The sequence below is a fragment of the Varroa jacobsoni genome, unplaced genomic scaffold (assembly GCF_002532875.2).
Source record: "Varroa jacobsoni isolate VJ856 unplaced genomic scaffold, vjacob_1.0 scaffold_234, whole genome shotgun sequence".
NCBI classification, from domain to species: Eukaryota; Metazoa; Arthropoda; class Arachnida; order Mesostigmata; family Varroidae; genus Varroa; species Varroa jacobsoni.
The window spans coordinates 291995-307639 of record NW_019213136.1 but is presented as its reverse complement, the minus strand read 5'-3'; the positions used below and the strand labels follow the sequence as shown (position 1 = coordinate 307639).

The window sequence follows — 15645 nt, the reverse complement described above, 5'->3', positions numbered from 1 at the left end:
CGTGCAATCTCGTACACACAATATTTCCCTCATCTATGTAATACCAGCATCCGAAGCCTAACACAGTCTAGTGTACGCAGAGGTCGCAGCAAGAAACATAAGAGCAACCCGTGTGCCCGTATTTCGTCCGCCATAGGACGCCCAGGTAGGCAGGGCAAATGGTGAGCACACCGACCACTCTCTGGCTCAATTTCTTTCTTGCCCCGGCCCCCCGTAACCAGCAACGCGCCTGCTACAGCCGAATCGGCTTGGCTAGCAACTCCGTGCTGCCTTCGTTGTTGTCGTCTTCCTGGTCCAATGGCAAATATTTTCTGCATACAGGCTCACACCCTTTCACCTGACTCTCTCGGCTATAGCCTGAATGCGTTTTCTTTTTTACCGACCGGAAAACCTTTATGGTCCTTGGTCGACTCTTGGGCTTTTGGCTGGTGGCGGCCAGGGCGTTGCTGGTAGTAGTAATAGTAGTAGTGGTAGGAGCGCAGACGACGCGAATGCGAGGAACCGACGATGATCTAGACGGGGGGCGGCAGTAGCAGCAGAGGTAAAAGACGTTTGGGGGATAGGTATGCATGCCTGACCCCCTACCCATGCACATGGCTTGCACAGCAATGCTGTCTCTATGTGCGACTTTGCAATGGACAGCTTGGCCAGTCTGTGCTCCCTGCTTTTGTGCCGTTGTTTTGCCTTGTCCTGCCGGTCCTTACCGCTTACCAACAACAGCCATGCATACAGCAGGCTAGGCACAAGGCAAAACGGCGTCTTTCCACGGTTGTGGCGGTTTCCTTTAGCAGTTAGGCACAAGTGTACTGTGCATATCTTAGCAAACTGCAAATGCACCAGCAAGTTGATACCCATCGTGCATGGCAGTAAAGGCGCTTCTGCCGTTGTCGATAGTTGTGTAGCTGGTTGCGTTGATGGTGCTTCTGCAGCTGCTGAAATGTGTGGGTGTTGTGGGCTCTAGCGGCTGGTCTGTGGTGGCGACTGAGCGGCAGATGGGACCGACGTGGCCGCGCATACAGTTGCACCTCAGTGAGGACGCGAGAAGAGACGAAGAAAGGTGATGGAGGAAGCAGCAAACCTGCGTTTTACCGACGCTAAAAGACCCACTTTGAGGACGAGAGCATGCAAGTATAGGGAGTGGTGTTAGTGGCCCGGGGTTCGCCGGGGGAGGAAACGAGGGGAAAGCGGGTAAGAAATAGGTGGAAGGGAACAAAATCGGAGTTGCGGGTATGAGTGTTAGTGTATAAGACCGGGAAAGGCGACAACATCTCCAGGGTTTCTGGCTGGCAAAGTTTAAGTCTGCTTCTTTTTCGCTACCACCATCACCAGTATACGACTGCATGAGCCGTTCATCCCCTTTTCGACGAACCCTCCTCACCGCCCGCGCCCCTCGTGCTGAATCACCCTGCATCTATTCCTTTGCCCCACAGCGCTTTCCTCGAGGGCAGCTAAGATCCAGGAAGCGGCAAGCGAAGCCGGCTGCCAACCGACTGGGGCCCATCTCCAAAGCCCGTTGAGGTCCGCTACCGTCACAAGAGGTTTCTGGATGTCGGAAAGCGCCTAGGGGATAGCAGCAGAACGCATAGAGCTATGACAGTGATGGCGTATCTACAAGAAACCTCTTATCGCTTTTTACGAGTCGTCTTCCACAGAGCCGCAGTAGCAGCAAGCCAGCCAAGTCGCCGGCCGGAGCAGCCTCAAGGGCTCAAACGGCTGGCGTGTCTGTCCCCTTAGTGCAGCCCCTGTCTCATTCGTCTGTCCGCTTGCCTGCTGCCCATTTCTGCTTGTACCCTGGGCCAGAGAGCCGAAAGCCAGGGAGCCGCTCACCCTGTTTTGAGCTGACTGCTGCAACTCAGGGGACGCCGCTGCTGCTGCGGTAGCGTCGGCCACTGTGTTGGTCCAAAAGCAGCAGCAATGAGCCGGCGAGCGAACCTGCAAGCAGATGGGCAACCGACCTACTGACAAACGGCTCGTTCTAGGCCTGCCACACGAGAGCAGAGAAGATCGCACCGCGCAAAGCGTAGAACGACGTACAACGCCGTTCCAGCAAACGGGTTCAAACAGTTTTAAAGTTGCTACCGACGCAGTCGTCGCTGCTGATACTGTAACGCTGGTGTGGCTCTCGGAGGTCCTTCCGTTTTCGACCCTCTACAAACCGAACGAAACAACGAGCGCACCAACGGCAAAGGGGGTGGCCGAAAATGATAGAGGAAAAGGTGTCAGAAGGACGAGGGAAGTGAACGGTGAGGGAGACAAGCGAAAGACACCAGCCGGGTACGGTCTAGAGATTCGGCCCTGGCCAGCCTGTGGCCTGTCCGTCTGCCTGCCTGTGAGAAAGTAGCATGGATACGTATCTGCTCTACTGGCTAGGTTACATTACAAGCAGCTGGAGGAGTGGGAAAGTTGGTCGCCTGTCCGCCCTGTGCCCCCCGATTCCCTGACTCTTGCCGGCTCTCAAATCAGCTTGCGCGCTACGATTCCTGCTGGCGCTGCAAACCACCCGATCGTTGGTGTAGCTGTATGAATTGCGACAGGAGGTATAAAGAGTTTGGAAGCTCATGCAATGGCATCCACGAGGGGGTGTGAAAGTGAACGGATGTGGTAGAACAAGTAGTGCGGGGGAAAGATGGCCGGGAATGGGGAAACATAAAAAAGATAGAAATGGGGATAAAGAGATGATAGTCGAGGGAGAGCTAGGACAGATACGATTGCGTGGTAACCGCACAGGTACCCCACCCTCTACTACACTTGAAACACGACCGTGATATTGTACAAACTGGGTTAGGTAGCGTAGTGGTTGGCTATTGTGAAACTCGACGGGACAACGGTTCCTGTTTGTCCTAGCAAAAGCGTCGTGGCTATGGCCGCAGCCATCACGTCGGCAGACTGCGGCGCGGTATTGGCGTACAGAGGAGATGGCCTCAAACTTCAAAGAATCTGAGGGGTCTTCTTCTTGAAAGGGATCTTTGTTTGTCGTTTGTCGGCCGGCATGTTTTTCCCTCACCGCGACGCTTGCTCACACAGGTATACTCGGACATACTTCAACACACAGTCAGAGACGAGAGGTGCCGATGGTAACAGAACCTACATAACATTGGGAACGGTTGTCGTGGATGCCCAAGGGCAGGCGGAAGGCAATAATCTGTCGCAGCCGACCTCTGTCTCTAGGCCGTGGCTCAGACTTCAGGGGTGGCTTAAGGTGACCAACAGACGAGGCGATGCTGGTAATGATTCAAACGTTGCTTTTCCATCCAGTAATACCAGTAACTTTTACAATAGTAGCAGCAGTTATATTATCATCCTTAGAAATTTTGATTGCCAGGTGCGACGTATAGTCCTGTGTTATGTAAAGGTGCTCAGTTTAGACACTATCGCCACCAACAGGCTATACTTATGGGTTACCTAAAGTTTAAACTTCAGCCAAGGATACTTTAAAAGAATGGTTACTCCGCGTCTTTTCAGAGGAAGTCTAAGAGCTCACCACGTAGTGAATCGGTTCCTTTAAAACAATATGAGACTCTATTTTGAACTGCTATAACTCAGTGTACATATCTCAATGGTCATAAATGTCTACCCTTCGAAAAGCCGTTGACTGATCGAATTTTGTTAAGATTTTTTCAATATTGCTATGAAACCGTAAGCTATAACTTAAAATACACTTGCAATACTGTACTATACATTACGACTATAAAATTTGGAAATTAGCCGAAAGGAAGGGCCGCAACCACCTGAAGTGGCTTGGGTTTACAGAGAAGCATGGAGCCTGGCTACCTCTAAATTCTCTAAATCCGCAAGGAATTACAGTTTTACACTGCATTTTGATATCTCTTCCAGTACTGAGCGTCCTGCGGCCACAATGATCGACTTTTGCGTAGAACCGTTACTGGTAATGGGAAAAGTGTCTCTACATTAGCATGAACCAGAAATCGGATTGGTTGGCGCCAGAAGGGAAGTTAAAACCAAATGTTCATTAAAAAAAAAGTTGTGCATTACGTTTGGTAGCGTTGTGACACCCTGATTCAGCAATTATTAGTTTTACGAAGTAGGCAGTTGAACGGCACGTTTATTCAGTCGTGGTGCATCGAGTACAGCAGGCTATTCAAGAGAAAAGAAGTCAGGCCATTCTGCTACGTGATAACGTAAGGCCACTAACTGTAAACATCGCCAAAGCTGCCTTCCTGGACTTTAAAAAAGGAACTTTCATGCACTCATCTTACTCGCCGGTCATTGCGCCGATGGATTTCCTTTGATGGACCCTAGACCGTTTACTGGGTGACCAATTTCGTGGTTATACCTTCCACACGAATTAAGGGCTCAATATATTTTTGGAAAACCTTTTCGAGATGAAACCCACTTTTTTTTCGACGAAACGATTTATATCCATATGGTGGAATGTCGTAAGTGAATATATAACATATTAACTTATTGTCAAAAGGATAAAAGTGTGGTGCTTTGTATCCAGTGCAAAGGCGCGAGAATTTTTTTTTTCAACCTAATACTTCAACTAAGTGTCTCCGTACGCACACATGCTCTGTCATGTATTTTCAAAATATCTATTGCAATATTTTGAAAACACGATTCTGCACACTTAGGCTTGTATTATACACGCTCCAAAAAAGATACCCTGCCATTATCCGTAAGTTACCGTACATACCCTAGTCAAAGAGTACACAGAATTATCGTAAAGTGTCTGCTTGCATATTTCCAGATAGTCTGGAACCTATCGTGACCATCGCGGAAGTTATCAGTCTTCTATAAAGGTTCCTATTACATCAATATTCAACACACACAAATTCTTAATTTTTCTATTTCCGTAAATTGTACTATATGTCGACCTTCACAGTACAAATATCTGAATGGAAGGTTCTTTACTGACTAGGAAGTTAGTCAACCAGAGCCTACAATAGGCCGAAACCTACGTATTCGTAGAAAAAAGGACCTATCTAGTAAATCCTAACAATCGTACCCCAAGCCAAATAGAACACGTCTTTGATCGTCCGGGTCACCTTCGTTGTATTAGGGTCGACGTCTTCTCGCCTTCTATGTTCATCAGTGCTACTTCAATACCCCGAACTAGATAATACTTCCGTAACTCCAATGTTATTGCTTAGCTGTCGTTTATGCTATGAGTAATCGTCACAACGTTTGCTTTGCTACAGGTTAATTTATTATGGAACCACTCTGCGTATAAAAGCGCATGAGAGTTTTTTTTTTTGTAATTTAAATTATTATTATATTAATTAATATTGCCTGAAAATATGACCTGTAACGAAGCAATACATTCAACATTTTCTCATATGAACTGATCGTTTATTTCCAATTATTATTTATGTGCAGATCGTGAATTGCTAGCTACACAGAAGAAGAAATAGAGAACAGGCCTTATTTTAATTGTAATTTATTTTCAGCAGGACAACTAACCATGAAGGTTGTAGCTGTTTAATGGTATTCTAAAATTAAAAAATAAATTACATATTTTATATGCTATGTAATTTATAGCAATCGTATCTTATCGTGGCATCATAAATAATAAAGAAAATAGCTAAATTTAATAAGTCTTGATTTTCCATACGGGCTTGCTTAGTTTTATATGAGGTTTTGCTTTTCTCTACCTACTTCATAGTTTATCTAGTATACAGAACTATATATCTTGCGTCGTTGTATATAACGACTATTTTACTGCATCGTAGAGGCAACCGCAAGGTAGCGTGGCCGAGCGGTCTAAGGCGCTGGTTTAAGGCACCAGTCTCTTCGGGGGCGTGGGTTCGAATCCCACCGCTGCCAACGTTTTCCCCAATGGAACGCATCTTTTTCTTCAATAAGTCGCTGAGTTGACTCTTCAACAATATGAATTAAAAAAGACGTTTTCCTCCAACTATATCTATTTCAGATAAGAATCCAGAGTATGCAAACGGGTCATCACCTCCAAGAGCGTGGATGCCAGTTATCGCTATGAGCACGTGTAGTTAACTCTGGATGCAGCCGGCTTAGCCCTGACAAACAGGAACAACACACGAGCACACTTACGGTGCGCAAACCCATGGCCACTCCGTACACGCATGTTGAACGCCTAACCGACAAAGGCAAGCGGCTTGTGTACCACAGTGGACCGTTTCCAGGACAGGAACAATGATGACGACTACGCAGTTTCCATGAAACTGGGATATCTTTTACCATTGTGTTTCAAGTGGATTTTGTACATATATTTCCATTCTCCGTCTTTCTTACGGAACCTATCTCTGTGCTTCCCAAACTCACAGAGTTTGCCTGTTCTTTCCAACTTTCTTCGCTATATATATATATGGGTATACATGGAAAGCTGCTTGCTTTTCACTTGGGCCGTTCGAGAGACAAAGTCCGATAGAAACAGAAAGAGTGCGAGAAGCTGTGGAATAGACAGTAGATGCCGGGGTCATCGATCATATTTAAAAGCCTAAAGAAAAAGGCTTTGACACTGGGCAGATTCGCCTGAAATGCCGTTGCTGCCAAGAACATTAGGCGATAGTCGGGTCCGTCTGAGTGCGCTCGCTCATAAGAAGACGACTGGCTCCGGCTGAGATGGCAATCAGAAACTGAACAGCGGACGAGAGTGTACACGACACCGGCAGCGGTGGAAGCATCACGATCTTTTCTCTTCCCTGACATTCATCACAGACCGGTGGCCACCTTTGATCCGATGAACGACAGGAAATATTACCGTCCTGTATTTTTCTCCGCTGGTGGTCGGAGCTTCTGGCAGTTTAGAGGAAGGCATTACTAATAAACAGAACTTATAAAACGATGGCTGCGTTCTAAATCAGTTCTGAGCGAGTGGGGCTCGGAATCCCGGCCACAAACTATGTTTGCACATATGAAATGGAACTTAACATTAAGTGCCGTTTTTCATACGGACCGACTTGACTTGACGGAATCAGCACCTGTGGATGTGACATCATTGTTAATATATTTTTTGTATCAATATAACACTGTTTTTTTATTGAAGCAGCGCAAGGACTTAATATTTATGAATAAGCTTTGTCATAACACTAAGTTCTAGCCCACAAAGCGTGCCATTCGGGCTGATTCACAGCAATTATTTTGGGGCAATTAAAAAAAATAAGTAAAGCTGAAACTTGACAGCCATATTTCGTTACATTAGTTGGTCAGTACCAATAGTAATAACGTTATAACTATGGTAATATAACTTCATACAATTAAAAATATTGTCTTCGTTGTGATAAAATAAAATCCAGAAAAAAAGCTCCTTACAAAAATGATACACAATAACACTGAGAGAAATATGCCTGCTGTCTCTGGAAGTTATTTCGGCCACTCGATACAATGGCAGCAGCTCCATCAGCAGAATCACCGCAACTGGCGCTAAAGGCAACAAACAACGGGGCTTGTAAGCATTGCCCCCATGCTGATCGTCAATTAAAGGAGCTCCATGGAAGCCAGTGACGCACGCTCTGTCGACAACAGTGAAGAGAATACGCTTTGCAAGATTTTCTTGATGCGAGCTAACCTTCTATGCGCGTGATGTTGCCGCGCATCGTCTGGTTCTGTGTGATGATTTAGAATCGATCCTGCCGGCATCAGCTGATTGGAGTAGCAGAATAAATAGAGCATACGAATCATTACTTGGCGTCGCAGTTTGAAGTAACTTTCATTCTAGCATTACTCAAGATTAGTGGGTCTTATCCAACCGTTTAGCTGACTATCCAGCGCTGCACTAAGTAGGTAAAGCTAGACGCTGCCGTTCGCTGAAGTTCGAAGTTCTGTTCTCTGAGAAGTTGGCTGCGCAAACGGATGGCACCAATTGGTGTCTAGGGGGTCCAGCAGCGATGGTACTCGCGATAAGAGCACCGGTAACGCAGCATTTTCGTAGAAAACCAACCAACAACACAAAGACCGGGATGTCTTTCTAACGGCACGTGCTTTTCGAACAGATAGATAAATGGAAAATTGGCGAGCGAGTGGCCAGGTAGTGAGAAGACAACAGAAAAAGGAAGATAGCAAAAAAATCAGGTTTTAGGGGTGGTACGGTTTATCGGTTCGTCGTGGCGATGAGGATTCCACGATGAGAACTTGATGTTCCCCTTGTTTCCATCGACAGCCCTTCTGCACCCTCTTCACTGAAAGGCGGAGCGAGCCTACTTCGTCGTCTACCGGGAGCGTCATCAGGATAAACAGTGGTTCGCCGAGTGTATGAACTCGTGAAAAGCCAGCTTGAGGCTGATCGAAGACGGGTGGCTCTTCTACGCTTCGGCGGGTTTTACCTGGTCGTGGTGACGCTGCTGGCTGGTAGGTGACAAGCGTGACATGTGCATGACGGATCGATGAGTTACGACGACTTTCGTGCGTTGAGGAGCTTTGTCCTTGTAGACGGCAATAATAATATAACAGACAACGATGCCACAACTGCCGCCGCTATCAACACCAACCCAGACTTGAGCAATTGCAGCATCAACGACAATAGCAAAGTCGGCAGTGATCAGGATCCTATGGCGGCGGTCGGCCATTCAAAGTTGTGTTTCAATATTTCGAGTTGGTGTCCGACGCGCGATGAATGGATTCTAGCTAACCGACTAGTGCAACGAGACGAAGCCAAGAGAATCTCGGCGTTCGTGTTTAAGCGGGACGCTAAAGCGTCGATGGCTGGAAGACTCCTAATGCGACGTTGTTTGGTCGACTCTCTACGGCAGAACAACGCTAAATTGAATCTCACACGAACATCGGACGGACGGCCGGTGCTGACAGAGCCTGTTGCTAATTTCGACTTCAACATATCGCACCAGGGCGATTTCTGTGCGGCCACGTCTGGTCGCTGCAAACGCATCGGTATTGACATCATGCAAATGAAATACACGGGTGGACGCCACGTCCCAGAATTTTTTCGTTTGATGAGGAGACAATTTACCCAAGGAGAGTGGCAGTTCATCAAGACCCCCTCTTTCGAGTCTCAGCAGATAGCACGCTTTTATCGTTTGTGGACCCTGAAGGAAAGTTACGTGAAAGCGGTTGGTATCGGCCTCGGAATGGACCTACAGCGGATTAACTTTCGCATCTGTGACGAACTACGGTTAGGCCAGGAGCTAACCTCGACGAGTGTCGAAGTAGACGGCCGTTTGGATGCCAAGTGGACGTTCCACGAATGCCTCTTAGATAGTACACACTGCGTGGCCATAGCTTCGGTAGGATTGAGAGGACGGGGGCACTTCTCGCTGCCCGCTATGCCAGCAACGATTGCCCCTCCGACATCAAAGGACCAGAGCCAGCAGGAGAGCCCTACACAAGCAGCCTCCGTCAGCACCTGTATCGCAACGGATTCTGCGAATTCCGGCTGTTATGTGCAGATGGACTTCTATCGGATGGTGCGCGGTCTCGACCCTAGAGACGAACTCAGCCCAGAGGAGCTTACAAAGCTATGGGCAGAATTTTGCGCTAAAGAAGAAAGACCGTCATAGCATCAATACCAACAGTAGCTGCACACTTAGCAGCGTATTATATAACGTTTTTCTTTTACTATTTTCAGTCCCGTTAAGCAGACGTAATATAGTTCGTGTAAATGAGGAAAAGATCTTGTTTTCATGTAGTCTTCTCCATCGTACTAAAATTGGCGGTCATATAGGTGACGACATCTAACACAAGCTGATTGATTAGGTTGCACGCAGGTTTAGAAAAATAGGCTAGGCACTGCGTATACAGACGCCGAGCTGTGAGACACGCCGGCAAACAGCAATAGCGACGTAGCCATAAATAAGTATAAGTTAAAATGAAAGACATCGGAAGGAACAGAAGATCACTTGTTTCGACAACGGAAGATGAAGTTTTAACCAGTGATCGTAGTCGTAGCCATCGTTAACTATTCGCTATAGCAGCCATCAGGAGATTAGAAAAACGAAAATTGTATGATAAACTTGTTCATTGAACAAATGTAAAGGCGGTGTCAGTGGATATACAAAGCCAGGGTGGAAGATAGAAGCAGGCGGACGTATTCTGTGTGGTTGATTAGTTGAAATTATACTGCTTCATATTACATATTTTTTACTACGTCGTGTTCTTTGTTGAACAAATCATTTAAGCACAAATGTTGTCTGATTAATAATGATCGTCTATAGTACTAGATATACGTATATAACTTTCATACTTTTGGATGAGCTCTTAATGAGAACCAACAACTCAACAACAACAATGCTTTACTGTGAACGTATCCTCATTCGAATATATAGTATTAGTTTTGGATACAAGAACAGTGAAAGTAATAAACGAGTCTCCTTTTTAACGTCTCGACTCTTTCGTTCTGTATGGTCATATTAGATGATATACTTGCTTCCAATCCAAACGCTTTTATATCAATATCAAGAAGTAACTAAAGCAATTTTATAAAGATCAAAAGCCTTAAAAGGCGACTAAAACAAAAAATATCCCACTTTTACACTTACGCTGCTGGTTAAAAATTGTTTAATATTGCCACCTTTTCGATATTCTGCACTGGTCCTTTTCTTTAGGACTTTTTTAGTTTTTTTAGATTTCACTGATTTTTCAATTCCTTTATTTAGTTTGTCTTTGTTGGTTTATACTGTCACAGTTTTTTTTTTTTTTAACTTTAAATCGAATTTATGTTATGTGGATTATCGAAATTGTCACATTTTAACATAGAGTACACTTATTTTGAGGTGGGAATTCGATGAAACATTTAGTGGTGTCGATAGTGGAATCGCACGAAAGGCTTAGACAACAAAGGGCTTTTCAGCTGTACATCACGAAAAACAAAAAAATTTCAATAAATAAAAACCGACATTAGGTTCTTAACAACCTAGCATTATATTCCCTGTCGGATATTCTTTCGAAGCTCATTCGTTGGTCTTTTTGTTGTTTAAAATTTGTTACAGACAAGACCATGGCCGCACTAGTCTACCGCTGCGGGCTTAGCTCAGCATCCTTGCCACAGACGAGCGCGCTTCCGCTCGTTCCTGTTGTGAAAGCCATGAGAGGCAGAACAGAGGGTGCGTTGTGGCGCATCGTTTCCAGTTCCCCCGTACCCTGGCCACGAGTCCGAGGTCCCCAGCCATCAGCTGATTGCAACCAGGCGCGCGCGAGTTGCCAAGTCTGCCCCACCGGCATATGGTCTCAGCTTTGGCACTCCACTTGGTCGGTAGCTTGGCTTGAGCAAAAAAGGGAGGCGCTAGGAGAGTAACGAGGAGCCTCGTTGTGTATACGTGCCTCCTGCGAGAGCACAACGCACTGCAACTCCCCGAAGGTGGCAGTACCAGTGAGCGAAGAACATTGTGCAGGGGCTGTATTACACTGTACGGCAGCTCAAGCACTGCGAGTATCCGAATGGTGCCCTATGCTACTCTAAGGGTGCTTTTGCCCCTTCAAAGTTGCATTACCTCCTTTGTCCGACCCTGTTACAGCCCTCAGAACGCCTCTCCTATCTCTACTCCCCACTACTCCCGATTTCCTAGTTTTCCAAATGCAGCCGCTGCAAAGCAGTGGCGCTGCAGCGGCCAGCGTCGCACCGCCAGCAGTAGCCCCATGGAACAAGCAGTTCGAGCACCTCACATCAAGCTCACGACCCACGGCAAACTGCCAACAATTGTACACGCATAACTGCGATACGATGACCAATTCGGACGGTGATGTTGGCTCTGCGTAGCGATACGCCTTCTACGATACTGCTGTGGCCGCGGAAGCGGCAGCATACGTATTCGTCAAAGTGCTTAGCAGTGTGGTGGTGGTAGGAAAACAGATCTACTTTCGAAGCTCCGATGGCACCAGACAAACGCACCGCGGTTGTGATGTTGCTGATGGCGATGGTTCTCTGATACCGAGGCGGCTTTTGTGGTAGCCAGACGATCAGGGAGGCAACCAATGGAGGCAGCATGTTTCAGCAGGCCAGACCAGGCCATAGTAGAAAAAGGAGCGTTTTGTCTTCTCAAGTTACTACTACAGTTTACTGCAGGCGCTGCCGACTGCTACTGCTAGGTGCTGCGATGTCAAACCGCTGTTGTTCGTTGTATACCACTTCGATGTTGTTGTTATCGGTGTCGCAGTTGCTGGTACTGCTCATTCCGCTAGTACCGTTACTGTTGTTGCAGATGGCCAACCGCCGCCAAAGACGATATGGCTGACGATGCTAGTAGCAGCTATGATGGGTGCTGTGAACTGGGTAAGCCTGTCCGGGTCGGCGACGATGGAGTTGCCTTCAGCGACATCTGGTCCTGCGGAGCGCTATGAAACAGCTTTATTTCATTATATCTTACTTATTCCTTATCTCCTCTTCATCGTTGCTGCTAGCCACTCTCGTTCGCTTCTGCTGGTCGTACCGCTGGCTCTTCCTTTCTTCACTTTGAAATGCTACCGCCCGTGTTCAGAAACTCTTAACTTTACCCTCAGTCGTAGCCTTCGTCTGTTCTGTAGTTCTGATATTTGCCCAGTATAACCAGTTCGGCCTGCTTGCCGCTATTAACCAGCATCGACGACTGCAGCGACGGTCGTGGCGCAGCTGGCGGTGAGGGCGATGTGTTCGTGTTATCGAGAACAACGAATTGGTAGCGACAAACAGCGTCAACAGCGAAGTGAGCACTGCTCATAGACGAAAGCGGAGTTCGCGGACAATGGCCACAGCGATTCAGGAGCGCTAGGCGACGGGATCGACGGGCTGACTCGAAACACACAGTTCCATAGAGAGCGTATACATTCAATAAAAATACTACAATCACACTGCTTTAGCACAGGCATCTAGAATTACGACGAGGCGCTTGTAGCTTCCTGTCCCGTTCACTGGTTGACCGCCAAAGCTAAAGATCTGGCCGAAGGCTAGCTGTTCGACATGCATCCCCTTACATATAATATATTCAATGGGGATTCCATTTCTATCTCAGCGTATGGTCTTCCTGCGTTGTCCACTTGGCTTGTATTAAGCCTGCACAGGTCAGGAGTCGGGACCTTATACCACACCCATTATACTGCGTGCTTTGCTTAATGTGGCCGGGACCTACTGCTCCCTGAAACGTTGGCTATCCCAGCTGACTATTGGTCGCAGCAAAGGACGACGAGAAGAAAACAGAACATGCCCAAAGTGTACATTGAGAGCCCAATATGAGTTGCGACTGCCAGATACTTTCTAAGCTAAATAGTTGCGCTCGTTGGCTTTCAGATTAAAACAAGGAATGGCTTATAATCTGTTGGCGTAGCATAAGTTACGTATGTAGTTTCATAGAAATAATAACATTATTTATTGTTAGATCTCTGCCTCGTTATATACATAATACGATATCGTAGCGTGGGGGTTCTTTCATTAGCGTGTCGAAGGGACAAACAGCATTGGTGTCACGCGCTGTGGGCATAGGCTGTAATTGCAGCGTTAAGGAAAGTGCTGTTGTTCATAGTCTGAATAAGCAGACGATTTATGCCCAAATCGCGAAAACCCTTTGTCGTATTTTCAGAATGGTTAGTTGATGCTGAGGAACCAAGTATAGTAAGCTTAAAAAAATTATTGATACATCAGCCAGTCATTGCTTCTGTTGTAATATTACTGTTTTCAAGAAAAAAGGTCTTAAATATCGTTCGGGTTTAAATCTGGGCTAGACTTAGATAACCGGTGCTTATAGCCATGCGGGCTATACAGAGGCAAAAAAAAAAGGAAATCTCCTATACACAGACTTCGGAGACACAAAGTACAATGAAAAGATTAGCGCCGCTGCAGGTCACTGACTGTCACTGAGTCCGAGGGAGCCGCCCATGAGCAGTCAGGCGGACGGTTAACCGTTATTTATTTTACACGACGATCACCCAGGCAGTCAGTCATAGCTGTATCCTCTTTCGTTCCTGGCACTGTCGACCTTTCTTGATATTTTTCTGTCCAAGTTGCTTTTCGTGTCTCTCCTCTGAGCGTTGCCGTGTTTGGAGGACGCTGTCGGCGGACGTTGGGTACTGGCGGGTGAGGTGGAGAACGGGACGAGCGGGGGGTGAAACGAAGGTGCAACGAACGTTTGTATCTTCTGTTAAACAGCACTGCTGCACGCCAGCGACTTAACTGCTCAACCCTCGATGCTAGCAGAGATGGCAGTCACGGGGGTTGTATCAGTTCACTTTGTCTGTACAACGCCGGTAGCAGCAGTTCGTTCCGACAAGAACAAGAGGCAAGTACAGTCTCCCTTCTCCGCTTTCTCTCTATTTCTCGTTGCTTCCCCTGCCTCCTTTTGCTCTTTCAGCCGCTCAGTTCTTGCAGCTTTAAACAACGCCTGAGAATTATCTTCATTCCTAACGGAAGCTTGCCCCCACCCATCACCCCTTTCAGCCTCCGACTCGCGGGCGCTGGATCGTTTGCTTGAACATCCTCCGTCAGCCGCACACGTGCCGGAAGTGAGATGTTGTTTGGTTGCTGCTTCCGGTTTGTGGGGCTGAACGAACGGTCCGCCGATTGCCCGGTTCGTGGCAAACCGACAGTTCCTAAGCGGCTAAGGATGCCAGCTGAGAGTAGATGTCGACGGCTATGCGATTGCAGGGATGGAACGCTGGCCTGAGCGGAGGCGTCCTAGCAACCTAGCAACAGCAAAGTTGAAGGCAATAGTAGTGGCTGCTGTCAAGGAGGCTTTTACTGGAGTCTGCCCTTCTACCGCCAGCGTAGTTTACCAGTGTGAATAGAATGCTGTAGTCCGAAGAACAGGGGGCAGGAGGGAAGGCGAAGACAAAACGCAAACAGTGGTTCAGAAGAGTTTTAGGGGTGTTAGGGAGTTGGCGGGGTTATCGAGGGTATAAGGGGTGCTGGGGATAACTGCAAGTAGCAGAGGCGCCGAGAAATCGGCGAAACGGTGGCGGCTGCTGGCTATGCTTCCTTCGTTCGCTCGTTGCTATCCGTCGTCCGTCGGTTTGACTGCGATTGCCGCTACCGCTCGTAGTAGGAAGAAGCAGGGCCCATCCGCATATGCCACTTGTGTCTGAGTCCCAGACTTTCCCAACCAGAGAGCACAACCAACGAATGAGGGAGCTAAGCTCAACTAGACAGACAGTCACCCAGGCCAGCAGCGATTGAACGACCGAGCGACCGACCAGTCATTCAGGCAGTTCAGTCAGTTCCTAGGGTGATCGCGACCCGAGTCCGTCCTTCAGTACCGCGCGGGTGGGAGTCAACTCCCTCAAACGAATTCCTGTACCACTCGCATCGAGCTCTGCAACACGATGGCGACTGCGGCTATATAGCGCAATGGCTTTAGCGCAGCGCCACGCACTATCATCATAGATTCAGATCCGACAGCAGCCCGATACCAGTGTTACGGCTGGCACTTCAGGCGCTTCTCTCGCCACTGTTGATGCTGATGCTCCTACTATGAGATATGAAAAGAAAGGGTAAAAAAGGGGCAACGGCTCTTTTCCCCGGTGGATTATGGAGGGTGACGGGATAAAGGTGGGAGCGAGCTTTTGAGCGGAACTAGCGCATTAGTAATATTAGTAGCTGGTGAAATGTACATTTTTAAAAATATAAGTTATACATATAGTATGAAGTAGAAGAATGGACTAGCACCTGTTGTATAGAAGAATTCACATATCAACACGGTTAACCTTGAACTATTTAATTTTTGCGAGAACTCCGTTGGTAATGAAGCTCCTGTGTACAGCACAAAGCACACATATGGCGTATATATATTTACGTTTGTA

The 15645-nt window shown here is 47.3% G+C and overlaps 1 protein-coding gene, 1 long non-coding RNA gene and 1 other non-coding gene across 3 annotated transcripts in view; 2 read left to right on the top strand and 1 right to left on the bottom strand.

Moving 5' to 3' along the window:
* LOC111273891 (uncharacterized) overlaps positions 1 to 15645 on the bottom strand; it is a 49068-nt gene that overhangs the window by 22429 nt on the left and 10994 nt on the right. The gene's annotated exons all lie outside the window — the stretch shown is intronic.
* On the top strand, positions 5703 to 5784 carry TRNAL-AAG (transfer RNA leucine (anticodon AAG)). The gene has a single exon. It is a non-coding gene; the product is annotated as a tRNA-Leu (tRNA).
* On the top strand, positions 7216 to 10264 carry LOC111273888 (L-aminoadipate-semialdehyde dehydrogenase-phosphopantetheinyl transferase). The gene has a single exon (XM_022855906.2). The coding sequence runs from the start codon at positions 8319 to 8321 to the stop codon at positions 9444 to 9446; it is 1128 nt and encodes a 375-aa protein (XP_022711641.1). The 5' UTR covers positions 7216 to 8318; the 3' UTR covers positions 9447 to 10264.